At 29.5% G+C, this 25,315-nt stretch overlaps 3 protein-coding genes across 3 annotated transcripts; all 3 read left to right on the top strand.

Annotated features, from left to right (window-relative positions):
* Positions 1-10,929: 10,929 nt before the first annotated feature.
* On the top strand, positions 10,930-11,545 carry LOC121229027 (peamaclein). The gene is made up of 2 exons (XM_041112143.1): positions 10,930-11,089; positions 11,206-11,545. Exons 1-2 carry the CDS (start codon positions 11,014-11,016, stop codon positions 11,388-11,390), a joined length of 261 nt encoding a protein of 86 aa, XP_040968077.1. The 5' UTR covers positions 10,930-11,013; the 3' UTR covers positions 11,391-11,545.
* A 3,508-nt stretch (positions 11,546-15,053) lies between these two features.
* LOC121229026 (F-box protein GID2) lies at positions 15,054-15,892 on the top strand. Its single transcript, XM_041112142.1, has one exon. The coding sequence runs from the start codon at positions 15,257-15,259 to the stop codon at positions 15,740-15,742; it is 486 nt and encodes a 161-aa protein (XP_040968076.1). The 5' UTR covers positions 15,054-15,256; the 3' UTR covers positions 15,743-15,892.
* Positions 15,893-19,079: 3,187 nt separating this feature from the next.
* LOC107944781 (putative receptor protein kinase ZmPK1) lies at positions 19,080-21,904 on the top strand. Its single transcript, XM_016878608.2, has one exon. The coding sequence runs from the start codon at positions 19,289-19,291 to the stop codon at positions 21,701-21,703; it is 2,415 nt and encodes an 804-aa protein (XP_016734097.1). The 5' UTR covers positions 19,080-19,288; the 3' UTR covers positions 21,704-21,904.
* The last annotated feature ends 3,411 nt before the right edge of the window (positions 21,905-25,315 follow it).

Raw genomic sequence — 25,315 nt, 5'->3', positions numbered from 1 at the left:
TAGTGTAAAAAATACATACATAATATAATTAAAATATATACATAAGATAACATGTAGAAAAAAAATATATAAATAATATAGTATTAAAGATATATACATAAAATAGTATAATATATATACGTAATATAGAATTTAGAATATACCTAATATATTAAAAGAATACATATAATATAATATTAAGAAATATAATAATAACAAAAAAAAGAGAGGGAGAGAGTGGGTGATTTCCGGCCACAAGGCCGGCCACCGGACTGCCGCCGGCCACCGTCGGTGCCACCGTACACTGCAGCCAGACCTCAAAAAAAACTTTTTCGGTAAAAATAGGAAAGCTTGCTCCTTTTATTTTTACTTTCGTATAGAAGAAACAAAATAAAACTGAAAGGAAAACAATAACCAAACAAAGAACCTGAAACGAGAATAGACCAAGAAACCTCTTTTGCTTTGATATTTGATTAATCTTCAAAAAAAAAACTAGTCTCTCCAAAAACTAGCCTTTACAATAACTCTTCTCCTTGATTACTCTCAAAAAACCTCTCAAAAATCCTTTACAATAACTTTCTCCCCCAAAACTTCTTCCTCCCCTAAATACAAAATATGAGAATGCTTATATAGCCATTTACAAAATATTTTTTATTGTTTGTCTTCATTTGTAGGTACAAGTGGTGGTGGAACAAGTGTGGCTAGTGGAGTTGGTGGTGGAGCAAGTGTGGCTAGTGAAGTTGGTGGTGGCAAAGGCTAGGATTTAGTTGAGAAAAGTTTAGGTTGTGGGCTAGGGTTTTTTTATTTTGATTTGGGCTTAGGATTTGGGCCATTGGGGTTTTGATGTAAATTGGGCTTTGGGTAGTTAAGATTTTGGGTTTTGGGTTTAATTTTGGTGGGTTAGGTAAGATTAAATTGGGTTTTGATGTAAATGGGTTAAAATTGGCCTACAACACCCTGTTGAGAAGGCTAAGCGCGGGTTCTAAGCCTCATGAGCCTTTTTGGGGAATTTTGACAACCTTCGGCTAAATTGGTTTAGTGGCTCATGATTTTTGGGAAAGAAATAAATATAATAAAAATTGGATTTTTATTGAAAAAAATATGGAGAGAACAAAAGATAGAATTTTTGGGAGAGGGAGTGTTTACAGAAAAAATAGATGTTCAATATATGTCACTCCATCCCCTATTTATAGTACTAGAAAACCTAGTCTATTCCTAATTAAATTCTAAAAGATAAATACAAATAAATAAAGATAATTAAAGATAAATGAAAATAAATCCTAAATTAAATCTAAATAAAAATCCTTAATAATTATCCTAATATAATTGAAATTAAAATAGAGTCTTGTGCTATAAAATCTCTTCTTTTGCATATTTGTCCTTAGGTCTTCCATGTTTGCATTTTCGGCACCACCTTTTCTCCTACTTGGCAAATTGGCCCAATTCATCATTAATTTCACATTTTTCTCCCTTAAATTTACTTTTGTCTTCAATTTAATCCCTAAAAAAGAAAAGACTATAAATAGCCCAAATTAGTAGGATCATACTCAAAATAAACATGCAATTAACACATAAAAATATGACGTTCTAGAGTATTATCATCTGGGTATATGTCGAATGTTTTATTGTTCAAATCATAACAACAATTGGTGAATTCTCCTGATTAAAACAGAATTGGAGCCATTTCTTGTCCTCTCTTGTAAAGTTTTTTGCTATCTTAAGATTATCGGTCTCAATTAAAATGCTACCAAAACCATGCTCATAAAGAAGAGTCAAGCCATCCAGGATGTCCCATAATTCAACATAAAAAATTTTGGTATAAAAAAGTTAATAATGTTTCAACTAATGAGAATATGTCAAATGTTTGATGATGTGACCATTAATCGTTAATTGATATTAACTAGCTTTCTTGAATGGTTGGCCACTTGTTGATCAACATTCATTGCCAATTTTAATACATTAAAAAAATAAATTTTAAGATTTTTTTTAAAAATTATTTTTATTTAAGTAAATTATATTTTTAGTTACACAACTATGAATAAGTGTGTTTTTATCCACTAAATTAATATACATAAAGCTTCAACTATTCGTAATTTTATGATGTATAAATTAAAAATATTATGATGGATTAATTTAATTTTTTGTTTCTAACTTATTGCTAAAATTTTTGTTTTTTAATTTTACTTCTTTCGTAATTAATATGGCATAATATAAGATCTCCAAACTATATATTATATTATTTTATTTGATTCATTTTATTGACATGTAAAATATTATTATTTAACTGATAAAATGTAAGATTATTTTAGAATTGCATCGATTAAGAACTTTGATTAATAATTTTTGTTAATAACCGTTTGACGATGACGTGGTATTAATTTTTTTTAAAAATTAAACTGCGTAGAAATTTTTTTTCTGCCATTTGTATCTATGTTTTAAAACTAGGAAAAAAAAAAGGAATAAATTAAGTTTGATATTTAAAATGGGGTTGGGTCAAATTCAGAATCAAAGTCGAGTGTATCATTTATTTTTGGGTTAAATTCAGGGTGAGTCATTTTATATTGAAGCTGCAAAAGATAGACCACCCTATTGCCATCCCTAAATAAGATCTGTTGGAGCGAAAAGACACCTTTCTTGCTTAAATTAAGCTTTTTACCATCATTCATATAATTTAAAATAATTTAAAAAATAATTTAAAATGAGTTGAACTAACAATAATAATGTATAAAATAATTAAAATATAAATAATAATTCATATAATCTATTAAAGACGGACTTAAAAATGCCGGACTTAAAAATTTAGATCTTTCTAAGGGTCAAGTAACTTGTCTTGGCAATAATTTTTACACTTAATCTAATTTAAATAATAATTTTAAAAAATTTAATTTAATTAAAAATATATAAAATATCAAATACAAATATTTTTTAATATATTATTAATTTTTGAATAGTAAAATGAACGGACCAGATTAGACAAAAACGGATATAGACTTGAAATTTTTGAAACCCGACCCAACTAATGGATTGAAAGCTAAAGTTAAGTTCTAAAATGACAAATAACTCTCAAGTCACATTCACACCAAACTTGACAGCTTTATTGTTTTGTTTCACTAGTATAAACGTAAATTTCTATACGTATATGCGGATCCTTAATATTCTTTAATGCGAGAGTGGAGTTTTACGATAACTAAATGAAGTTAGTAATATGTAATGGCCGTTAGCTTCTTTGATTATCAATATCATCCACTGCTTCAGATTTCAAACATCTTATATGTTGGACATGCTGATGGAAGAGGACCATGTTGGAAGCCATTGAAGATTAAGGAATTAGGATTGCAATGCTGGGTTATGGGGACAAATAATGAAAGGGTGAAAGAAATAAGATCTGGGTATTGGTCACCTCTTAACCTACACCACAACCCAGATCAAGCTGATTTTAATTCTTTAATTACAATTAAGTTGCCAAACTGCCCATTTCTCAGCTGCAATACATGCAGTGACATAATTTATTTCATCCAATCATGCTGTTATTTTTATAAAAAAAATCATGGACTAAAAAAATATAATCCTCCATGTCTATAATTTTTTTTTTAAAAAAAATGATCGAATATATCGAATTGAATACACGTATCTATTTTAGAATACTTGTATTAGGAGTGACAAAAATAGATTGGGCATTGGCGTACGTTTCCCAGGGAATCCCAACAGATCACATGACACAGGATGCTTTAGGTGGGCAAAATACAGGGCCGACCATTTCCTCTTTCATGGCCACTGCATTCATTCATTCATTATTTCCCCTCTTTCTCTCCCTTCCAAACTCTTCTGCTACCCTTCAGATGGCAAATTGTAAAGAAAAAGGAAATAGGGACTGTAAATTCATTATAAATCTTAAACATACTAATTACGGTACGCCAACTGCTGAGTTACCACATATATGTAGAATTTCTTTTTTTTTGAAAAAGGGAGCATGGTATTAATAAAGTTAAACTGTTGTCATGATAACTGTGGTAATCATATTTTGTCCGACTTAAGTTGGGTTAATTTGTATAAATCTCAATACTAATATAGAATCTACTCTATCATCTACGTATACGTATGTTTTTAAGACATGCATAATCACCAAAAGGAATTCTGATTTTTCAGAATTAAGGCAATATTGTAGCATTAGGGAAATTGATGAGGTTTCTCAAAATTATCGGACGCAATTTCCTTTATTGCTCTTAATGTTCGAATGCCCTCCTCAAATACAAGTGAATAAAACAATTCTTTTACAATAAAAAAATTTACGAGCTTTGAAAATCTTCCCAGCTTTCAACATTCGATTCACTCAATTATAAATTTTGGGCACAATCTAAAAATTTATGGCATCATGATTAAATATTAAATTCAAACCACAATGAAATAAGGTACTAATTTCTAGATGATATAAGAGTGCTATAATTTTCCTCGTATGTAATTGATTCATACATCTAACTTTTCTCTCAGCTTCAACGTACATTGAAAATAATCTTAAAAAAAAAGACGAATTTCACGGCAATTTATGGGTGACCAATCACCTAGTAAAAATAATCGATGGCGACTTTTAATTTTTTAATAAAACTCTAGCGTTTTAAAATTGAAAGTTTCATGTTCTTTCAAATATGGTCAGACTAACTTTTGTTCAAAAAATTGTTGACAACTTGGTAACTCCATTATAAACATTTTTAAGAGTTGAGATTGAAGTTAATTATGTGTTGTTTAAATTTTCAATTTATTGGTTCAATTGATATTCAAATATAACCCCTTCATTTTTAAAAATAAAAATTTTCATGTTCATCATGCATTCATGCATCTTTGTGTACATATTTTCTTTAATTAATATGTTTTCTCTTTTTCTTTTTAGTGTTTCATTTTTATTATTATGTTATTTATTTTATGATAAGTTTTACATTTATTTAATTTGATCCTTAATAAAACAAAGTTAACAAATAAGTTAAATTTACATTACAGTCTAATCCTTTTTATAATCTATGCTTAAAATCTATCAATTTCAAGCCTACTTTTTTAATAAATCAACAATGGAAACTTTCTAAAACTTTAACAGTTTATCAAATTGGTGCATGGGCTAGCTAAAACAAGCTCTTATGACCTCAAATCTATAAAAATTATAAGAAAAAAACTTGAACTTACCAATTTAATGGTTAAATGATTTAGCTTCAAAAATAGTTTTCTTCTTTTCTTCCTAGGTTGGAACCAAGTAAGAAAGGATGAAGAATATGACATCTCTCTCTTTCTTTCCACTTATTTGGGTATTTATATCTTAATTAAAACTTACTTAACTTAATAATCATGTTTAATTTAACTAAACCGATCATTAAAAATGCTTAATGACCATGCGATCATCTTCCACTATCACTTGATTTGGACTTTTGATTTGGCCAATTGCTATTTAGGTCTTCAATTCTTTTTGTCAATTAAAACTCTACAGTGATTGGACTTTATAATTTAGTCCCTAAGTCTTAATTGACTATTAATTCGACAAAATTACTTGACCAATCTTCAACATATTTTTTTATTATCTCCGTAAATGTTCATATTTAATATTTACGAACCCGGTTTACGAAAATGAGATTCCAAAATCACATTTTAGGTACACTAAAAATTGGATCGTTATAGTGATGAAGGCAACAAGAAAGTAACATGAGGTTTTAGTAGTAAATATAGACTCTCAAGACTTGTGAGTAATGACTAAGACAATATGTGATATGAGAGCCACCTGAAATGGTCTAAACTCTCAGGGATTCTAAGCGATGACTAGGGTAACATGTTGATATATGAACCACTTGAAGGAAGTTGAAGTTTTGGAAGCTTCTAAGCTAGAGTGTCACCTCGGAAAAGATTAATGTAACGCCCCTAACCCGAATCCTTCACCGGAATAGAGTTACGGAGCATTACCGGAGTTACCGATTCATTTATCAGATATTTCATTAATCCGATATCTTTTCTTTTCCACGTTCAAGTCTCGTATTCAAGTTATCCGGATCTTTATAAAGAAATTTGATCGTCGTTTTCATTTATTTCATGTTATAATACATTCAACTAATGCTCTAAACAAAATTATCATTTTACCCCTAAACTTTTAATTAATGACGATTTCATCCTTAGGTTAAAATAAAATAAAATTATTGCAATTTAATCTTTATTTCCAGCCGTTATTCTCACACAAATTGATAACAACCTATGAATTCGATAAAATGTCAGAATTTTCCATAATTTCAACACTTTTCAATTTAATCCTTAAAACATGTTTTTCCCTGATCTTGAGCTAAATTAATAATTTCATTCAATTTTGTAATTTAAATAATAAAATAATCCATTTCATGCAAATTGGTCATTTCTAACATTTTTTTTACAAAATTGCCCATAAAATTTTACTTTTATTCAATTTAGTCCATGAGCCTAAAACATTCAAATTAGCCATGCTAGCTGAATATTCATACATATTTTCCTCCTCCTCCTCTCCATTCCACATCCTTAATTTATATAACATGCAACAAGTAACATTATCAATAATTTCATTATTTACTTATGTATATTCAAAACGGTCCATTTGCGTCATAGTCACTAAATTATTTATATCTTAAGCTACAGAACTCGAAATTAAGATCCGCTAATTTTTCCTGAAACTACACTTACTTATCTTATTACCATAAAATTTTCAGAATTTTTGGTCTAGTCAATAAGTACAGTTTATTCTTTAAAGTTGCCCCTGTTCTGATGTCTGACAGTTCCGACCCTTCTTCACTAAGAATTAATTATCTCATCGTACGAGATTCAGATGATGTTTCTGCTTATTTCTATTGAAAATAGACTCTTTAATAATTTTAAACATATAAATTTAATCCCTTAATTATTTTTCTCCAATTTTTGATGATTTTCCAAAGTCAGAACAGGGGAACTCGAAATCATTCTGACATTGTCTCACAAAACTTATTATATCTTATGATTTACAATTCCATTGCTTACACCGTTTCTTCTATAAGAAACTAGACTCAATAAGCTTTAATTTCATATTTTATTCATCCTCTAATTAGATTTTTAAAATTTTTTGAGATTTTTCAAAGTTAGCCTATTGCTGCTGTCCAAAACTGTTTTAGTGCAAAATGTTGATTTTCATTTTTGTCCCAAATTTCACAGTTCATACAATTCAGTCCTTACTTAATTAACCCCACAATTAAACTAATTTTCTCAATTAATACTTTTCCTAGACATTATAAGTTATTTCATAACTATTTAAATTCATAATTTCCACATAAAACTCTAACTTCAAACTCTTTTACAATTTAGGTCCCAAACATTCACTTTCTATTCAATTCTTTCAATAAAATCAGCATATAAACAATTTAAAGCTCTAATTCTATGTCAAATCATCATATACTTCCAGCACATATTCATAGAAACTTTCAATTTCTTTCATAGAATCAAGAACTAATGAATTCAACAAATGGACCTAGTTGTAAAAGTCACAAAAACACAAAAATTTCAAGAAATAATCAAGAATTGAACTTACTTGCAGTAAAAATATAAAAAACCAGCTTAAGGGAACTCTTCCGTGGTGTTTTTTCTGATGAGAATGCAGAAAAATAAAGAGAAATCTAGATAATTCCACTTTAATCCTAGCTTTATTAAGTAAATTTTGCAATTTTCTATTTTTTCCCTTAATTCCCCTTATTTTCTTGGTGATTTCATGCTCTTGCCGTCCAGCCCAAATAGACCTTGTGTCTATTTTCCTTTTAAACCCTCTTTCTTTTATCATTTAAGCTATTTAATCATTTCTCATAATTTTGCATTTGATACAATTTAGTCCTTTTTGTTCAATTAGCTATCAGTACTTTAAAATTTATTGACGAAACTTTAATACTAACTTATTAACACTCCATAAATATTTATAAAAATATTTATGGCTCGATTTAAAATTCCCGAGGTCTCGATACCTCATTTTCAATTTTAATTATTTTAATATATATATTTATTTTTAGTACATTTCACTATTTCAAAAATTTTCCTAACTTCACATTTAACTTATACTCACTAAATTAATAATATTTCCTACTCATTTGTCAGATTTAGTGATCTCGAATCACTGTTCCGACACCACTGAAAATTAGGCTGTTACAATTAAAGATTGCATTAGAAAGATTACAAGAAGTGCCAATTTGAAACTATAATTATGTGCTTTTGAGTATTGGGTGAAGGGTTGGAGAATTTGTTTTTCATTGTGAAAAATAATGATCAAATGATACTTGTGACATTCATTACATTTGATTGTATAGTTTAGCATCCATGACTTGCATGACATTCATTGCATAAATTCATTCATACCAAGAATGTTTATAGCAAGGAATTGAGCTTTGTTCTCGCTTGGAGGTATCTTGGTATGACATTTTGGTTAAACTTCTATTGTCTGGAATTTTTGAATGAAACTTTTCAAGTAAGAGCTTTTTTAAAATAATGATTAAACTCTTATCTCATGAAATGCTTTATCAAATCTCTCTAGAGAAATATTTTGAAATAATAGAGTTTCTTGTTTAGGAAATTCAATTGAAAAGTTTTCAGGCCTGTCACGAGGTTATGTTCCCCCTTTCTTGAGGATGTTACTAGATCTCCCTTGAGATGTCCGTTCCCAAATCTCTCAAAGATGCTTTTAGATATATTTTCAAACCCTCTCTTGATGATACTTTTAGATCTATCTTGAGATACTTTTGAATCCTCTCTTAAGGATGCTTTCATATCACCCTTGAGATATATTTTCAAACCCTCTCTTAAGGATACTTTTAGATCTCCCTTGAGATGCTTATAAATCCTCCCTCGAGAATGCTTTCATATCACTCTTGAGATATATTTTCAAACCCTCACTTGAGGATATTTGTAGATCTCCCTTGAGATACTTTCGAGTCCCTTCTCGAGGATGCTTTCAGATATCCTATGAAATATATTTTCAAACCCTCTCTTTGAGGATACTTTTAGATCTCCCTTGAGATATTTTCAAATCCTCCCTCAAGGATGCTTTTATATCTCCCTTGATATATATTTTCAAACCCTCTCTCAAGGATGCTTTTTGATCTCTCTTGAGATATTTTCAAATCCTATCTCGAGGATGCTTCCAGATCTCCTATGAGATTTATTTTCAAGCCCTCTCTTGAGGATGCTTTTAGATCTATGTTGAGATATTTTCAAACCTTATCTCTAAGATGCTTTCAAATCTCTTATGAGATATATTTTCAAACCCTCTATTAAGGATGCTTTTAGATCTCTATTGAGATATTTTCAAACTCTATCTTGAGGATGCTTTTGACTTTCCCTAGAGATATTTTCAAACCTCTCTCAAGGATATTTTTAAATCTCACCAAAATGTTTTAAATTTCTCACATGAGGCAAAGTTACCTAGTAGCATGTTTGGACTTCTCTTAAGGTCTATTTTCTTGTTTTAGCTTTCAAAGAGTGTTGAGCCTCTAGATTGTTGTCGAGATCTTTTCAATTTTCTTTTTATTAAAAATCGAATTTGTTTTCTAAAAATGGGTCAAGCCTTGAGATTTTTGTCGAGGTCCTTTTAATTATCTTTTATCAAACTCGAATTTGTTTTCAAAAAGGGATCGAGCCTTTCCATTTAGTTTTCATTTTCATCAAAAGTTGAATTCAATTTAAAAAAATGAGTCAAGTATTGGGACTTTTGTTGAGGTCTTTTTACATTTTCATTTTATTACTAGCCGGATCCGTTTTAAAAAATGAGTCAAGCCTCAAGATTGTTGTAGAGGTATTTTCTTTTCATTTTACCAAAAGTCGAATCTATTTTCAAAAATGAGTTTAGCCTCGAGGTTTCTGTTGAAGTCTTTTTCAGTTTTTCATTTTATTAAAACTCAAATCTGTTTTCAAAAATGGGTTGAGCCTTGAGATCATTTTTGATGTCCTTTTAATTTTTCATTTTATCAAAAGTCAAATTCATGTTCACAAAATGGGTTGAGCCTCGAGATTACCTTCGAGGTAAATAAGTTCACGATCCTGAATTAAAAAATAGTTACTTTTGGTCTTTGCATTGTTCCTGAGTCTCAACAACATGCAAAGAGGACAGTTCCAATGGCCTCAGCCATGATAACAGGCAAAGTACTGGTAGGAGGTTCATTACAGAGTAAAATAGTTAACAGCAGATCCAACGGCATAAAACCACTTCCTAGTACAACCACAGCATAAGCACTCCATAGTCTTTCTCTTAATATGTGTTTAATCGATATGTTTTGAATAGTAGTCAAGAACAGACTGCAATCATCAACCAAGACATTATTATTCATGTTTAAAATAAGGTTAATCAGTGGGGTAGCATCAACTTTAGCTTGAAGTTTCTCGATGTCTCTATTGATTGCCAAATGTAACCCATCCCTATCAAATTATATATCTCATTATAAATTTTTGGAGATTAGAATAAGCTTTTTACCATTTTTGAAGTATGAGAATGTTAAACAACCTCATGTGTCCACTCTTTGGCTTTGCTCCAATACAGAGAGAGATTTAAATTGTAGTTTTGTATTTTTAAGAGATTAATATATTTATATTTTATATTTATATATATTTCATGTACATCTTTTATATTAACTCGATTTTATTCTTTAAAAAATATATCCGCATTTCAAATATATTTGACAAACATATGAAAATATATTCATTTTATATTAATACGTCACATATTCTTATATCCGATATTTACACTCTACATAAAGCAATAAATTAATACGATATGTCACCCCACCATACCAGAAACATATCTTGGTCCTCCAAGTCCAAGACAGCCTGGAATTTTCTGTTGATGTATGTTACTTATTTTTCCTAGGTAATTATAAGCAATTTCCTAACTTTTTTTACCTATCCCTAGCAGGACTTGTCGCTATGTTATAAATAAATCCCCTTCGGGGGCTCATTTTATCGCCAACCCTCGTAAGAAAACATTAGCTAAATTACACTTCCTTTGGTTTTTTTTTCTTTTCCTACAAAGCAAAGAAAATGAAGCTTGTCTTTGTGACATTCCTGCTTGTTTCTATTATTCTAAGCTCCTCTCTCTTCGAGGTGTCAATGGCAGGTTGGACATGAACAAACAAAGCTAAAACAAACGGAAAAATCTCAAACTTTGTTTTTCTTTTTCCCAAGTATTTGTAAAAGCTAATGATTGAGTTTGTGATTTTCATGAATGGGCAGGTTTCTGCAATTCCAAGTGTAAGATAAGGTGCTCAAAGGCAGGGATTAGAGCTAGATGCTTGAAGTACTGTGGAATTTGCTGTGCGAAATGCAAATGTGTTCCATCAGGGACATATGGGAACAAGCATGAATGCCCTTGTTACAGGGACCTGAAGAACTCCAAGGGCAAGCCCAAGTGCCCTTAGATTCTTTTTGCTTTATATTTTGTATTTAAATCACTTTTCCTAAACATCAGGACCCATTTAAGGTTTCCATTAGGCTATTTAATTAAGGTTTATTTAAGTCAAGTTTTTACCTAGTATATGTTAATGAAAAAAAATATGGGTCCTTTCATGGTTTATAATTATGTTGCCTCATTTTATTTTATCTAATTTTCATGTACTATGTTACTCGAGTTTGATGACCTCTTTGTTGAGCATTATATTGGATATTTGTTATTCGGATATAACAGAAAATATTAAGTTAAAAAATTCATTTTGTATAACAAATTAAATTTATGTTACGTGTTAACTCAATATTAAATTTTATATGAAATGTTTAAATAAAAACGATGTTTAAAGATTGAATGGGAGTGTAAAATATATATATATTAATGTATCATCTTGTTGAATTTTTTTTTTATAAATATAAATATAATATTAATGTTTTTTCATCACAAAATATAGTATATATAAGAGTTAAATAAAATTTTCAGATAGCACTAATATTTTACAGTTTGCCATAAAAGCTTAATCATTTGAAGGTAGGTTTCTCTAAATATTTTAATGCCGAACTTATGGGTTTTGACTTATAATTTCTATTTTAATCCATTCTCAATATTTATTTATAGGATCAAATTTTTTTTTTATGATTTCATTCAAAATTTAAACGTGTTAATTAAATTACTTTTGCTAATATTTTATATTTATTTTTATATATCTTCAAGCATTGGGAGTAAAAATGTTCCTAATATAAATTTAGATTTGTAAATTTTTGAGTTTTAAGATTCAATTTTTGTGTTTGTAAATTTCTTTCTTTTTTTTATTGTAATGTAATTATTTGTATAAAAAATATATTATAGGTTCAAATTTCACTATATGTAATATTTTCTCTAAAATATTATTTATTTTTGCGATGAATAAGTGTTGGATGTAATGGTAAACAGATTGCATTTTCAATGGAAGATGTATGTTTGATCCTTAGAGAATACATTATTGAGAAGGGCAACCACAAACTCTGATCATAGATCATAAAACAGGCATAGAGAATTAAAAAAAAAAAACCATTGGTCGAATCATTGAATTGTTGAATTTGTTATATACATATATCTATATATATTAAGCTTACAACTATAAATCTAGTATAATTATAAATAAGTATAATGATAAATTTTTCCCCAAAGAGGAAGCGTCCGCCGCTGCCATGTTGATCGAACAGGAGGCTTTCTCGCTCGCCGGGGCATCGTTCTCCGGCGAAGACGACAGCGGCATGGAGACCTCCAGGTGTATTCCAAGGAGATGAGCAAACGTATGCTGGACACTGTCAAAGCTCGAGCTGCTTCCACTACGTCGACCGCCGATCCATCAGATTCGGCTCAAGTAGACTCGAATAACGCAGTAAGTGCGGGCGGTGAAGAGTTCATATCTTCGTCCACTAAGGCCGACGCTTGAGTTTCTCTATTTTATCATTCAGGGTCATTTTTGTTCAACTTAGTAATTGGTATCTTGGGTTTTTCTTGAGGTCTGCTTCTAAATGTGCTTGATTATCATGGGTTGATTGTCTTTTTGCTGCTCAATTCATTGGCACAATGCAATTTAGAGAATGAAGGTGGGAGAAATTGTGTTCATTGATGATTTATTTTCCAGGAAACTCACTAGGGTTCAGTTTCATTACATGTTCTTCAATGATCTGTTTCATGCAATTTCAGTCACTAGTTTTACTTGAATTAGTTTCTCTTCTCAACATTTGGAATACAGAACAGTCGAACTGAAACTCTCTTTTAAAAACTTCTGACACGAAGCAATTTAAGCATGCATGGGATTCTATTGAAGAAACAAAGAAAAAGGGAAAAATGAGTATTAATTTATTTATAAATATAAAAATATTTTTATTAAAAATGTACTTTTAATTTTTTTATTTTAAATTTTTTTTAATTTTTGAAAATTTAAGAATTAATACTAAAATTTTAAATTTTCTATAACATTATAAACTAATAATTAAATGATTAATTTTGTAGTTTACCAAAAAAACTAACCACAAAAATGGTATTATCTTATCTCACTCATTGAATTTGAAAATATTTGAATCAAATTAAATTCTTTTTGATTGAAAATTTTAGACTTGAATGAATTATTTATGAATTATGAGTAGGGTGATACATACTCTTTTAAAATCTAATAAAAAAAATGAGATAAATGATAATATTTAAACATTGGTTGTGAAGTTAAATACCAACTATTAATCATGAATATTCGCACAATATAAAAATAAATATATTTATATATAATTTTTTAATGTATAATTAAATAAAATTTAAATTTTAATATATATAAGTATTTAAATTAATGTTCACCATTGCTAGACCCGTTGATGGGTCAGGTTAATTGTTCAAGCTCAAGGGTCTCTATAAAATTTAAGAGGATTTTGACAAAATTATTAGGCTTGAAAAATGGGCTTAGGCAAAAAAGAAATTAGACATGTTTAAAATATAGACTTAACTCAAGTTTGAACTTTTTAGGCCCAAGCTCGGCCCCACCTGACTTGTTTTTAAATTAGTAATTTTATATTATGTTTTTTATATATATACTATAATTTAAATATTAAAAAAATGTTAAAGATGATTATATATAAAGTTTAATAAAGAAATAATATATTAAATTATTAAATATTAAATTAAAATAATATAAATATATATTTTTTAAAAAATTAAAAAATAATGAGTAGTCCTAAAACGGGCTCAAATTAACCATTTACAAATATAGACGAACTTGTGTAAAATTTTAAGCTTATATTTTGAGCTGAGCTGGGCCGAGCTTGAATAGACATAAAGAATATTAATATTATGCATAAGTCTAACTTGAACCCGGTCTGATCTGATTCATGAACACCCCTAATCATCATCTTTTTATCAAATTTTATTTTAAGATTGTTTTTTTAAAACATATCCAAAGCATGTTTTATATAAATAAACAAATAAAAGGCCCAACCTTATAAACAAAATTAATGACTCTTAGTTTTTTTCAATTAAAGATATCATGTGACGCAACACAGCATGGCATGTGGCGAAAAATAATAAAAAATAAAAATCAATAAAAATTATAGAAAATTTATAAAATGAATTTTTTGGTACGATAATTTTTATAAATATTCTTTACGAAATTTATATTTCTTTACATTTTTTATGATTTTCTTACGACTTTATAAATTTATAATTCTATATATTTTTTAATTTTTTAATATTTTTTCTAATTTTTAATACTGAATTTTTTATTAAAATTGAATACTATTTATAGCTTTTATTGATTTTAATTTTTTATAAATTTATTAATTATTTAATTATTTTTTAAAAAAATTTTAAGGATTTTTTTATACATCTTAAAAGTTTAAGTACTCAAATAAGTATAAAAATAAAACAGGCTTCATTGGTTTTTTTTTATTTAAATTTGAGTGCTTTTTGTACTTTTAAACTTCTTTTTATATTTTTATTAATTGAAATATTCATGCTTTATATTTTTCAAATTTAAATTTGACCAAACATAATTTTTTTATTTTTAATTTAAACATTTTAAATTAAATAATTAAATAATTTTTTTGAAAAAAAAAACTCATAAATGAAGAATAGATTTGAAAAAAAAAAAGCAGAATAGACAAAGTTGTGAATTCATTATCCGAAGATGAAAAAGAAAACAGAGGAACCGTACAGCAGCACATCCATTTATCTTGTTTGTCCTCATTGATACCCAACAAAGCGGCCCCAATAACCCTCACCCACCCCACCCAATGCCCTTTCCTTTTTTCACATTAAATCTCAACAACAACTTACCCCCAACTGTGAAGGCTCCAGCTTCTTTCAATGAAACGAATTTCCCCAGATTCTCCCTCCCCCCAACCCAAATTGAAGAGAGTAAAGGAAGATCCCGTACCCGAAACTGAGGGGTTCATGAATTTGGATGAAAACCTTTTGTACGAGGTTCTGAAACACGTTGATGCCAGGACCTTAGCAATGGCCTCCTGCGTTAGTAAGCTGTGCCTCAAAACTGCCAGAGACGAGCGTCTTTGGGAGTTGATCTGTACCGGGCACTGGGCTAACATCGGTTGTGGAACCCAAAAGCTTAGATACGTGGTTTTACCTCTCGGTGGTTTCCGCCGTCTCCACTCCCGTTACCTTTGGCCGCTTTCCAAACCCCAAGCTGCTTCACCTTTGCCTTGGGCTCCGCCCAAGATTATAAACTCCAAGCCGTCTGCTCGGTGGGGAAAAGATGAGGTTCACCTTTTTTTGTCTCTTCTGATCTCTATACAGTATTATGAGAAGATGCATTTCACAAGCAGGCGCAGATAATTGTATTATTGGGCTTTTGTTTTACGTTTGGATTGGTTCTTATTTTCTTATATTTAGCTTGGGATTTTTCATTTGTATTTAAGCTGGTGAAGTAGCTGTGTGATTCTGTTGTAATTTCAAGTATGAAAATTGAAAAAATTGTTTCTTGAATTTCTGATTATTACATATAATGTTGTGGTTTCCAAAGATGTTTGTGTCAATATTATTAAGTTCTCACATTTCACCAACTAAAAATGACGCCAATAATTTATATAAATTGTTGAGTGTTTATTTTACCGGTTAATTTCCGTCTATTTATATATTACAATTATTATTTATAAATATGACATGCTAAGTAGATCTTCATGTATAATGATACATACTTTATTTTAGAGTTAATATGCGTATATTTGAAGTGGATTCACATACATAAGGTTCGCATTATGTGTAGGTAAACTCATATTACGTATTATGTCTCTTCATATTGGGCGCAAACTCATATTACGTATTATGTGTCCTCATATTGAGCTCGCCTATGCTATAGATGTACGAATACTGACAGGCTAGCGGGTCAATAGGTTGACATTAGTAAATATCATAACAATAATTCTCAACTAACTGCCATTCAACACAATGGCATGTTGACTTCCTAGCTGAAAAATAATTTTGAGTTTTCTTTTTTATTTGAGTTTATAGAGATTAATTCTGTCGAGATTTGTGATTGCTCAATTTAACCATGTTATCTTCAAATTTTATTTATGAATTATTTTCTTGAAAATATAATGTAGCAAACCATTACTTTCAATACTTGTTGGTAGTTGTTATTTTAATCAAAACATAAACATTCTGTCATTCAAATTAAACCATCCAATGAGAAAAGTGGTAAAGAATTTGATATCTTAAATACTTATTTCTTCTTTTGATATCTCATTCAACTCAACTTAAAAATAATCAAGATTCAATTTAATTACATGATATTTTATAATCTTAAATAAAAAAATATGTCGTTCTCTCATTTTAGTCATTAATTTTTTTTAATTCCTAACTTTTTTATTGATGAAATGTTTTGGACATAAAAAAAAATTGATTGAAACTTCTAACCAATCATAAACTGTGTTCAATCAATTATTAGCAATTATTAAAAATAAAAAAAATTAATATAACAAAGCCCAACAACAGTGGGATTGATTTTTGCCCAATTTCTTTTTGGATTTTATGTATAGATAACATTATAAAGATAACAATTCTAAGAAGCTTGCAACTATTTTAAAATATTGTAATATTGTTTATAATTAACTTTCTATCATTTTAGAAGATTTTAATAAATTTTTAAAAAAATTAATGATTTTTCTAAATGTATTTGGTTTTTATAATTACTTTTTCTTTTTGTATTTTTTTCTTTTTAAAAAATTATTTTTATTTCTAATAATGACATATTGTGATGTTATTACATCATACGTAACAATTTGTGATTAGTTAAATGTCTTAATTGGTCTTTTTTTAACATAAAAGGATATATGTTAACTATATAAATATAAATATTATTAATTCTTCTATCATTAATGAAATAAAAAAAAAATCATAAATATGTTATAAGGACACGTATCAATGTCTTAATCTCTCTATGTAGTTTTTTTTTCTTTGTAGGGAACAAAATAATTATATATATACATATGAAAAACTACACAACAATTTAAAATGTTTACGAGCATGATTGAGATTATAACAAGTGGTTGTATGGTAAATAAAAAATAGATAAAACTTGAATATACTAGATTATGGTACTGTAGTACGTCCATTATGTAGGTGAGATTTGTTTATTATAATTTTTAAAGAATTAATATAATAATTAAATATAATTTTTATTGAAATGATAAAATTGAAATGTCAAATATTTCCAATCTTAATATTTTTTTATATTTTATATGAAATTTTATTAAAATAAATGAAGTTTTAATAATTTTAGACTTGATTGAGACCGGTTGATAAGTAACACTAATTTAGTTAAAATCTTAAATATATTTATACTAGATTTATATAAAAATAAATAATTGAGTTATACGTGAAATGGCAAAGTGTTTATGGTTAAACATTCTTTAAGCTTGGGTTTAATCCTTAAAAATTGTATGTTTAGTTATTTTATTTAAATATTTCATATAAAACTAATAAAGACCAAAACACCATTATCTTAATATTCAACTCTTTATCAACTGTTATGTTAATTTGTGACATCAGTTAAATGTAGATGTAGGAAAAACTTGATTTAATTCGAAAAAAAATTGGATTTCAAGTTAATTGAATCGAGTTATTCAAATTATTTGAGTCAATTTGAATAACTCGATTCGAGTTTCGAGTTCAAGTCGAGTTGAAATTTACAGTTCAAATAATTCGAATAACAAATTGGTGTAAATACTCTTTTGGTCTCAGTCAAATTTAAAAATGAACAAATTAGTCTATCTCTCAACAAAAATTACAAAAAAAAAATTCAAAATATTTGTAAAATTTTCAAAATATATATATATTTTTTATAAAATTATAAGAATTCTAGAAAATTTATAAAAAAATTAAAATAATAATTTTAGAGATCTAAATTAATTAATTAATTAATTAATTAATTGTACAAGTTTATAAGATTAAAGTATCTTAATTTCTTGTTATTTTGCTTTGAAAAATGTTTTCAAATATATATAATTTTAAATTTATGTACTCTAATATGGAATTAGTTATACTGTAACAATATTTTAATTTGGCATGTTTAGTTTTTTAATTTAACTCAAATAATTTAACTCGATTCGATTCGACTTGACTCGAATTTCATTAAATTTGACTCAATTCGAAAAAATGTCAAATTGAACTAGAATGATAAAATAAGATTTTTAAACTCGATTAACTCGAAAACTTTTTACTTGATTCGATCAAATGATTACCTCTAATTAAATAATATATTTTATATATAAACAAAATTATTTGAACCAGTTAAATTGAGAATTGAGTGAAGTATGGGTACAGATAGCAGAGACCTGTCGGCGTGGTAATTTTGCAAGACATTGTGAATGGTGCATGAAGACTTTTGGAAGTGTAAAAGTCAGGATGATTGATTTTCAATGAAACACACTCTATTCTCTTTGTCTTAAGGGGATGGAAAAGGGGTGGGTGCGTATGGTTATTCGTCTCCACTCAATTTCACGTATTATTTTCTAAAAAGGTAATAAATAAATTTAAGTGCCAAATACCGGAAAACAACACATAACATCGTCAGTACCAAACGTAAAAATGAGAAACATTCTGACATTGACTAATGACACTTGAAAGTTCTTGCATTCACGTTTTTACAACAAATTATGTGAAATTTCCACAGCTAAAAAGTTATCAAGAAATGTCAAAGGGCAACTACCAAGCTTTCCTAAAACACGCGGCTTTGAATTGATAAGAAACACTGCTAGTGATCGAATTTGGAAGAGAATGAAATGGTACAAACAAGTTGATTTCCCGATGGTAAAGTTGAGAAGATGCAGGTAAATTGGTGCAAAGAGCTGAAGTTGGTGAAGAGAATATTGGGTCCATGACATGAATTTTGCAGCCCAAGAAATATTCATGGCCACCAAGTGTTTTAAATCCATGCTTATCATATTGTTCCTGTTCCTCGGGTTAACATCGTCAGCCGTTCCATATCTAAGCCAAGGTTCGTCTCTGTCTGTGGAGAATCCAGGTGATGTTTTGATATCGTCTAACGGCATGTTCTCCGCTGGCTTTTACCCCGTCGGCCAAAACGCTTATTGCTTCTCCATCTGGTTCACCAAGCCTTGCCATGACGGTAGTCACACTCTAGTTTGGATGGCAAACCGGGATGTGCCTGTTAATGGAAAGCGATCAAAGCTGTCCATACTCGAAACCAATGAAATCATCATAACCGATGCCGAACCCGTAATCTGGACGATCAATAAGTCAGTTAAAGATGGCTCTTGGTCGCAGTTGAATCTCCTTGATTCAGGTAATCTCGTTCTCCAAACTCGAGACAATCTTACTCTTTGGCAAAGCTTTGATTCACCAACTGATACGCTTCTCCCTGGACAACCCCTCAATCAACACAAAAGGCTAGTATCAGCACGAAGCCGAACTAACCATTCTTCAGGAAAATACAGGTTGTTGTTTGACGATGATAATGTTCTTCGTCTTGTCTTGAATGGTTCCGACACATCCAGCATCTACTGGCCGGATTCAACCATCTTGGACTACCACCAAGGTAGAACTAGATACAATTATAGCAGAACCGCAGTGTTGGATTCTTCAGGCTATTTTACATCTTCTGACAAAATGGAGTTCAGATCAACTGATTTTGGTATTGGACCTTGGAGAAGATTAACCCTTGATTTTGATGGTAACCTTAGATTATACAGTCTCGAAGAACAGGGGGTTTGGTTTGTGACATGGCAAGCTATGTCTAACTCCTGTAGGATTCATGGAGCCTGTGGACCAAATAGTATATGTAGCTATGATCCAGGTTGGGGTCCGAAGTGTGGTTGTCCCCCAGGGTTCAAGATGAAAAACCATGCGGATTGGAACGATGGGTGCGAACCAGAATTTGAGCTTTCATGTAATGATGATGTCAACTTTGTTCAACTTCGTCATGTTAACTTTTTTGGCTACCATTACGACAACCTCCGGAATTACACCTTCCAGGAGTGCCTCCGAGTTTGCTTGGATTCATGTTGTAAAGCTTTTCAATATAGATATTTCCCAGAAGATGGTGCCTATCGCTGTTATTCAAAATGGGAATTGCGCAATGGTCATCGTTACAATAGCTACAGTGGAACCCTTTACTTGAAACTCCCCAAATCATTCCCTTACAACAACAAACCTGTTCGGGAATTCAAATTAAATTGCTCCAACAAGCAGACAAGACAATTAGACAGACTTTATCTTAAGAAAACAGGATATGAAACATTAAATATTTTGATTTGGTGCGCTTCTATAATTGGATTGCTTGAGTTGATGTGCGTCTTTCTGGTGTTCGTTTTCTTGTACAGAACAGGGGAAAGTCCCGATGCATCGACGATGACATCAGGGTACCTTGTGGCTGCAACTGGATTCAAAAGATTCACATACAGTGAGTTGAAAAAGGCAACACGCGGTTTTCATGAAGAGATTGGACGGGGAGGAAGTGGGGTGGTTTACAAGGGAGTTTTACCGGATCAACAAATTGCAGCCATTAAACGACTTAATATTGAAGCACATCAAGGAGAGGATGAATTCCTCGCAGAAGTAAGCACAATCGGCAGGCTTAATCACATGAACTTGATTGAGATGTGGGGATACTGTGCAGAGGGGAAGCATAGGCTTTTAGTGTATGAATACATGGAAAATGGATCGTTAGCAAATAACCTCATGTCTAATTCACTTGATTGGAAGAGAAGGTTGGATATTGCGGTGGGCACCGCCAAAGGCCTGGCTTATTTGCATGAAGAGTGCTTGGAATGGGTTCTGCACTGTGATGTAAAGCCTCACAACATACTCTTGGATTCCAACTATCATCCTAAAGTGTCAGATTTTGGATTATCCAAACTACTGAATCAAGACAGTCCTAAAGGTTCAGGCTTCTCCAAGATTAGAGGAACAAGAGGTTACATGGCGCCTGAGTGGGTTTACAATCTTCCCATCACTGCCAAAGTCGACATCTATAGCTATGGGATTGTGTTGTTGGAAATGATGACAGGGAAGAGCCCAAGTGTAGGTGTCCCTGTTGTTGGAACCAATGGAGAGAAATGGCACCAAAGATTAGAAACTTGGGTGAAAGGGAAGAAGATGGGTGCTTCTGCAACATGTTGGGTTGAAGAGGTACTGGACCCTGCCATGGGCTACGATTATGACAGAAATGAACTGGAAAATCTACTGGAGGTGGCAATCAAATGTACAGAAGCCGATAGACATGGAAGACCATCAATGAGCCAAGTAGTTCAAATGCTTGTGAGGGGACGAAATTGATGCTAAGCAACGCAATAACATGACTGCCAGGAGACCCTGACAGATAGGCCTCAGCATCTTTTCAATAATCTTTCAACATATTACCTCTTTTTCAGTGTCGATTGGTTTATTATTCAATGATTCTATTTTGACGTGAAATTATGACTTTAGTCAAACTGATGTATTCTGTTCTCATCCCAGGTAAATCCCTTGACGACTCCATATATCTACCTACTTAAGAAGCTGTGGTTTTTCGAAAATAAGAAGCAAAATTATTACAGTTAAAGTTTCAATTACTTTTGAAAGATTAAAATATGTTGCTATAAAATTTGAGATTTACTTTCTATATATAAAAAAAAAGAGTTAGAAATTAAGTTTTGTAATTTTTTTATTTAAAAATCTTAACTCAATCACTAATATCATAAATATTTTTTTTTGTTAAAATCTGTCAATTTAACATGTTGATTAAGCTGCTTTGTCTACATGTTGTATAATTGATGGAAAATAAATATATTAACAAATTTTAACAAAAACTACTAACGACAGTATTGATTAGAATAGGATTTTTAAATTGAAAAAGTAGGAGGAATAAAATATTAACTTTTAAAATACAATGACCAAATTTCAAATTCTATAAAAGTATGAGGACTAATAACATATTTTAACATTTTTGAAAATACGAGATCTAACATTTTTGGATTTGTGAAATTGTCTCAATTGATTTTAAAACTATATATGAACTTTGGTCTAATATACAACTTGATATATGAACTTTAATTTAGTGCAATTATACACATAAAACTTTGGTTGCAGTTCAAATATATATATCATTTGATTTTGATTCAGTTATGTATATTTAAAAAAAATAAAAAATAAATACATCAACTTATTTTTATATTGAATAAATGTAGTTATTTGTATATAGAACATGTTAATGTAAAATAATGTTATGTCGGTAATTATGTTAGCAATTTGTGAACATTAAATTCAATTAAAATTAACATTTATATCTTGTTTGGTTACTTGTATAATAACATAAGAAAAAAATATTTATTACATATGTATTACAATAGTTAGATATATAAAAAATAATTAGAACAAATTTAAACTTGGAACTAAAAAGATTAGGAAAAACTGTAATGGCCTAAATTCAGGGTTATCAGAACAGTTGTTTCATAACCACAAATTCGATTTAAAGAGAAATTTATTTTAATTTTTTTGCATGAATATTGATATGATAGAAAATTTGTATGAAAATATCGATAGAATTTTTTTTTACCAATTTAGTGGTTAGATAAAAAAAAGAGAAATTATTGAAGAAAATTGGGTAAAAACAAGGTATCGAGACCTCGATCTAGTAAAAATAAGTCGAAAATATTTTTATAAATATTTATGAAATGTTAGTAATATGATATTAAAATTTCGTTAGAAAATTTTTACGTTTGGATAGTAATTAAGTGAAAAGAACTAAATCGAAAAGGGTGTAAAAGTTACTATAAGGATTAAATAGCTCAATTGTTAAATGAGGAGGGAATAATTTGCAAATAAGCCCAAAAGAAGATATTTTGGGTGGCATATCAGGAGAATTAGTGAAATAATGGCAAGATGGGAAAATAATAAAATTTACTAAAATAAAATTGGGACCAAATTGGAATATTTAGAATTCTCTCCATATTTTCATCATTATCATCATAAAAAAAGGTCATAAGGGTTTATTCAAGCTGTTATTTTATAATTATTGTACCAAGTGAGTTAATTCTTGCCTCTTTCTTATAATTTTTGTGTTTTTAAGACTTTTACAACTAGGTCCTACTATTAAATTCAGTAGTTTTTGATTTCATGGATGAAATTGAAAGTCACCATCATTGATTTCTGTAATCTTATGATGAAATAGCATGAAATTGAAGCTTTAATTTGTTTATGAGATGATTTTATTAGGTAATTTCAATAGAAATTGATTTTTAGAACCTAATTGTAAAAAAGTTTAGAATTAAAATCTAGTGCTGAAATTCTGATTCCCAAAGATTATAATGTAGTTTGAAGTGATAGAATAAAGTGTTAATTGAGAAAATCATCTCAATTGAGAGGTTAATCAAGTAGGGACGAAATTATCATTTATTAAAAGCTTAGGGGAAAATGGTAATAAATATCTTGCACTAAAATAGTTTTGGACAGCAGCAGTAGACTAAATTTGAAAAATCATCATAAATTGTGGAAATCGAATTAAAGGATAAACAAAATATGGAATTAAATCTTATTGAGTCTAGTTTCTCATAGAAGAAACGATATAAGAAATGGAATTGTAAATCATGATATATAATAAATTTTGTGAGACAAGGTCGGAATGAATTCGGATTCCCTGTTCTGAATTTGTAAAATCATAAAAAATTGTAAAAAAATAATTATGGCTGAAATTTACATGTATAAATTATTAATGAGTCTATTTTCTATAGAAACAAACGGAAACATCATCCAAAATTTTTTACTAAGAGATAATTAATTTTTAGTAAAGAAATGTCGAAGCTGTTAGATAGCTGAACAGGGGTAAGTTTGAAGATTTTACTAAACTTATTGGCTGTACCAAAAATTCTGAAAATTTTATGACAGAAAGGTATTTGAGTCTAGTTTCAGAAACATCAAGTGGTTTTTAATTTGGAATTTTGTAGCTTGAGATATAAATAATTTAGTGACTATGACTCAAGTAGACAGATTTGAATGAACTATAAATAATAGTGGAAATATAGAGAATGTTACATATGAATATGAAATGTATTAAATTGATGATTAAATTTATTTATTTAGATCAGGAAAATTCAAATACAAAGCTAGATTGAGGAAAAGAAAAAGTTCGGGGATCAATAAATTTTTATGTACGAACAAGTATCGAGGTAAGTTCGTGTAACTTGAATTATATTCTTAAATGCTTTAAATGTATGTTATTAATGTGAATATGATTTGAATGTTCATTTTATGAAAATTGATAAAACATTGATATATTTGATAAAAATGGGAAGAAATCCTGGTTAAATGAAAGGAAAATTCGATGGATCTCTGAAAAGGAATTGATAGTAAAAAAGATCTAGCTCGGACGGGTGATCCTATCCTGATATAGCCCTCCCAAAAAATATGTGTAAAATGGATTTAGCCCAGACGGGTAATCCGAATTAGGGTCTGAATTTATCCTGGACTGGTAATTCAGATCCAAGCTCATTAGAGTAATTGTCGTTGTAGGGGATTTAGCCTGAACTAGTAATCCCGACAATACTCTATGAGTTTATATTACAGGGGATTTAGCCTGGACTGTTCTCTCTGAAATAGAAATGTGCGCATGATGCGGTCGTGGAGAGCATCAAAAATATCCTATCCTTATAAAATATTGAAAATAAAAAATAATAGTATAAGGGAAGTAGGGTCAAATCCTCAGGGACCGGATTTGCACAATTGCTTATCCTCGGAATCCTAGTCAGAATCGTGCCCAAGAAAACCTGCGTACCTGGAAAAGAAATAAAAAAAAACAAAATTAAAAGTTTTGATCTAGAAAAATAAAATAAAAACAGAATTAAAAGTTTTGATTGAGATTTCGAAAATTAAAAATAATAGAAATAAATAAAGTTGAGGAAAAGGTGTTCTTAT

Source organism: Gossypium hirsutum, chromosome A05 (genome assembly GCF_007990345.1).
Source record: "Gossypium hirsutum isolate 1008001.06 chromosome A05, Gossypium_hirsutum_v2.1, whole genome shotgun sequence".
Lineage (NCBI taxonomy): Eukaryota > Viridiplantae > Streptophyta > Magnoliopsida > Malvales > Malvaceae > Gossypium > Gossypium hirsutum.
This window is presented reverse-complemented; position numbering and strand designations above follow the sequence as displayed.

Excerpts from the sequence above, each read along its gene's own strand:
- LOC121229027 (XM_041112143.1), top strand. The coding sequence starts at position 11,014 with ATGAAGCTTGTCTTTGTGACATTCCTGCTTGTTTCTATTATTCTAAGC. Across the intron at positions 11,090-11,205 it reads CTTCGAGGTGTCAATGGCAG|GTTTCTGCAATTCCAAGTGT; the intron begins GTTGGACATGAA and ends ATGAATGGGCAG.
- LOC121229026 (XM_041112142.1), top strand. The coding sequence starts at position 15,257 with ATGAAACGAATTTCCCCAGATTCTCCCTCCCCCCAACCCAAATTGAAG.
- LOC107944781 (XM_016878608.2), top strand. The coding sequence starts at position 19,289 with ATGAATTTTGCAGCCCAAGAAATATTCATGGCCACCAAGTGTTTTAAA.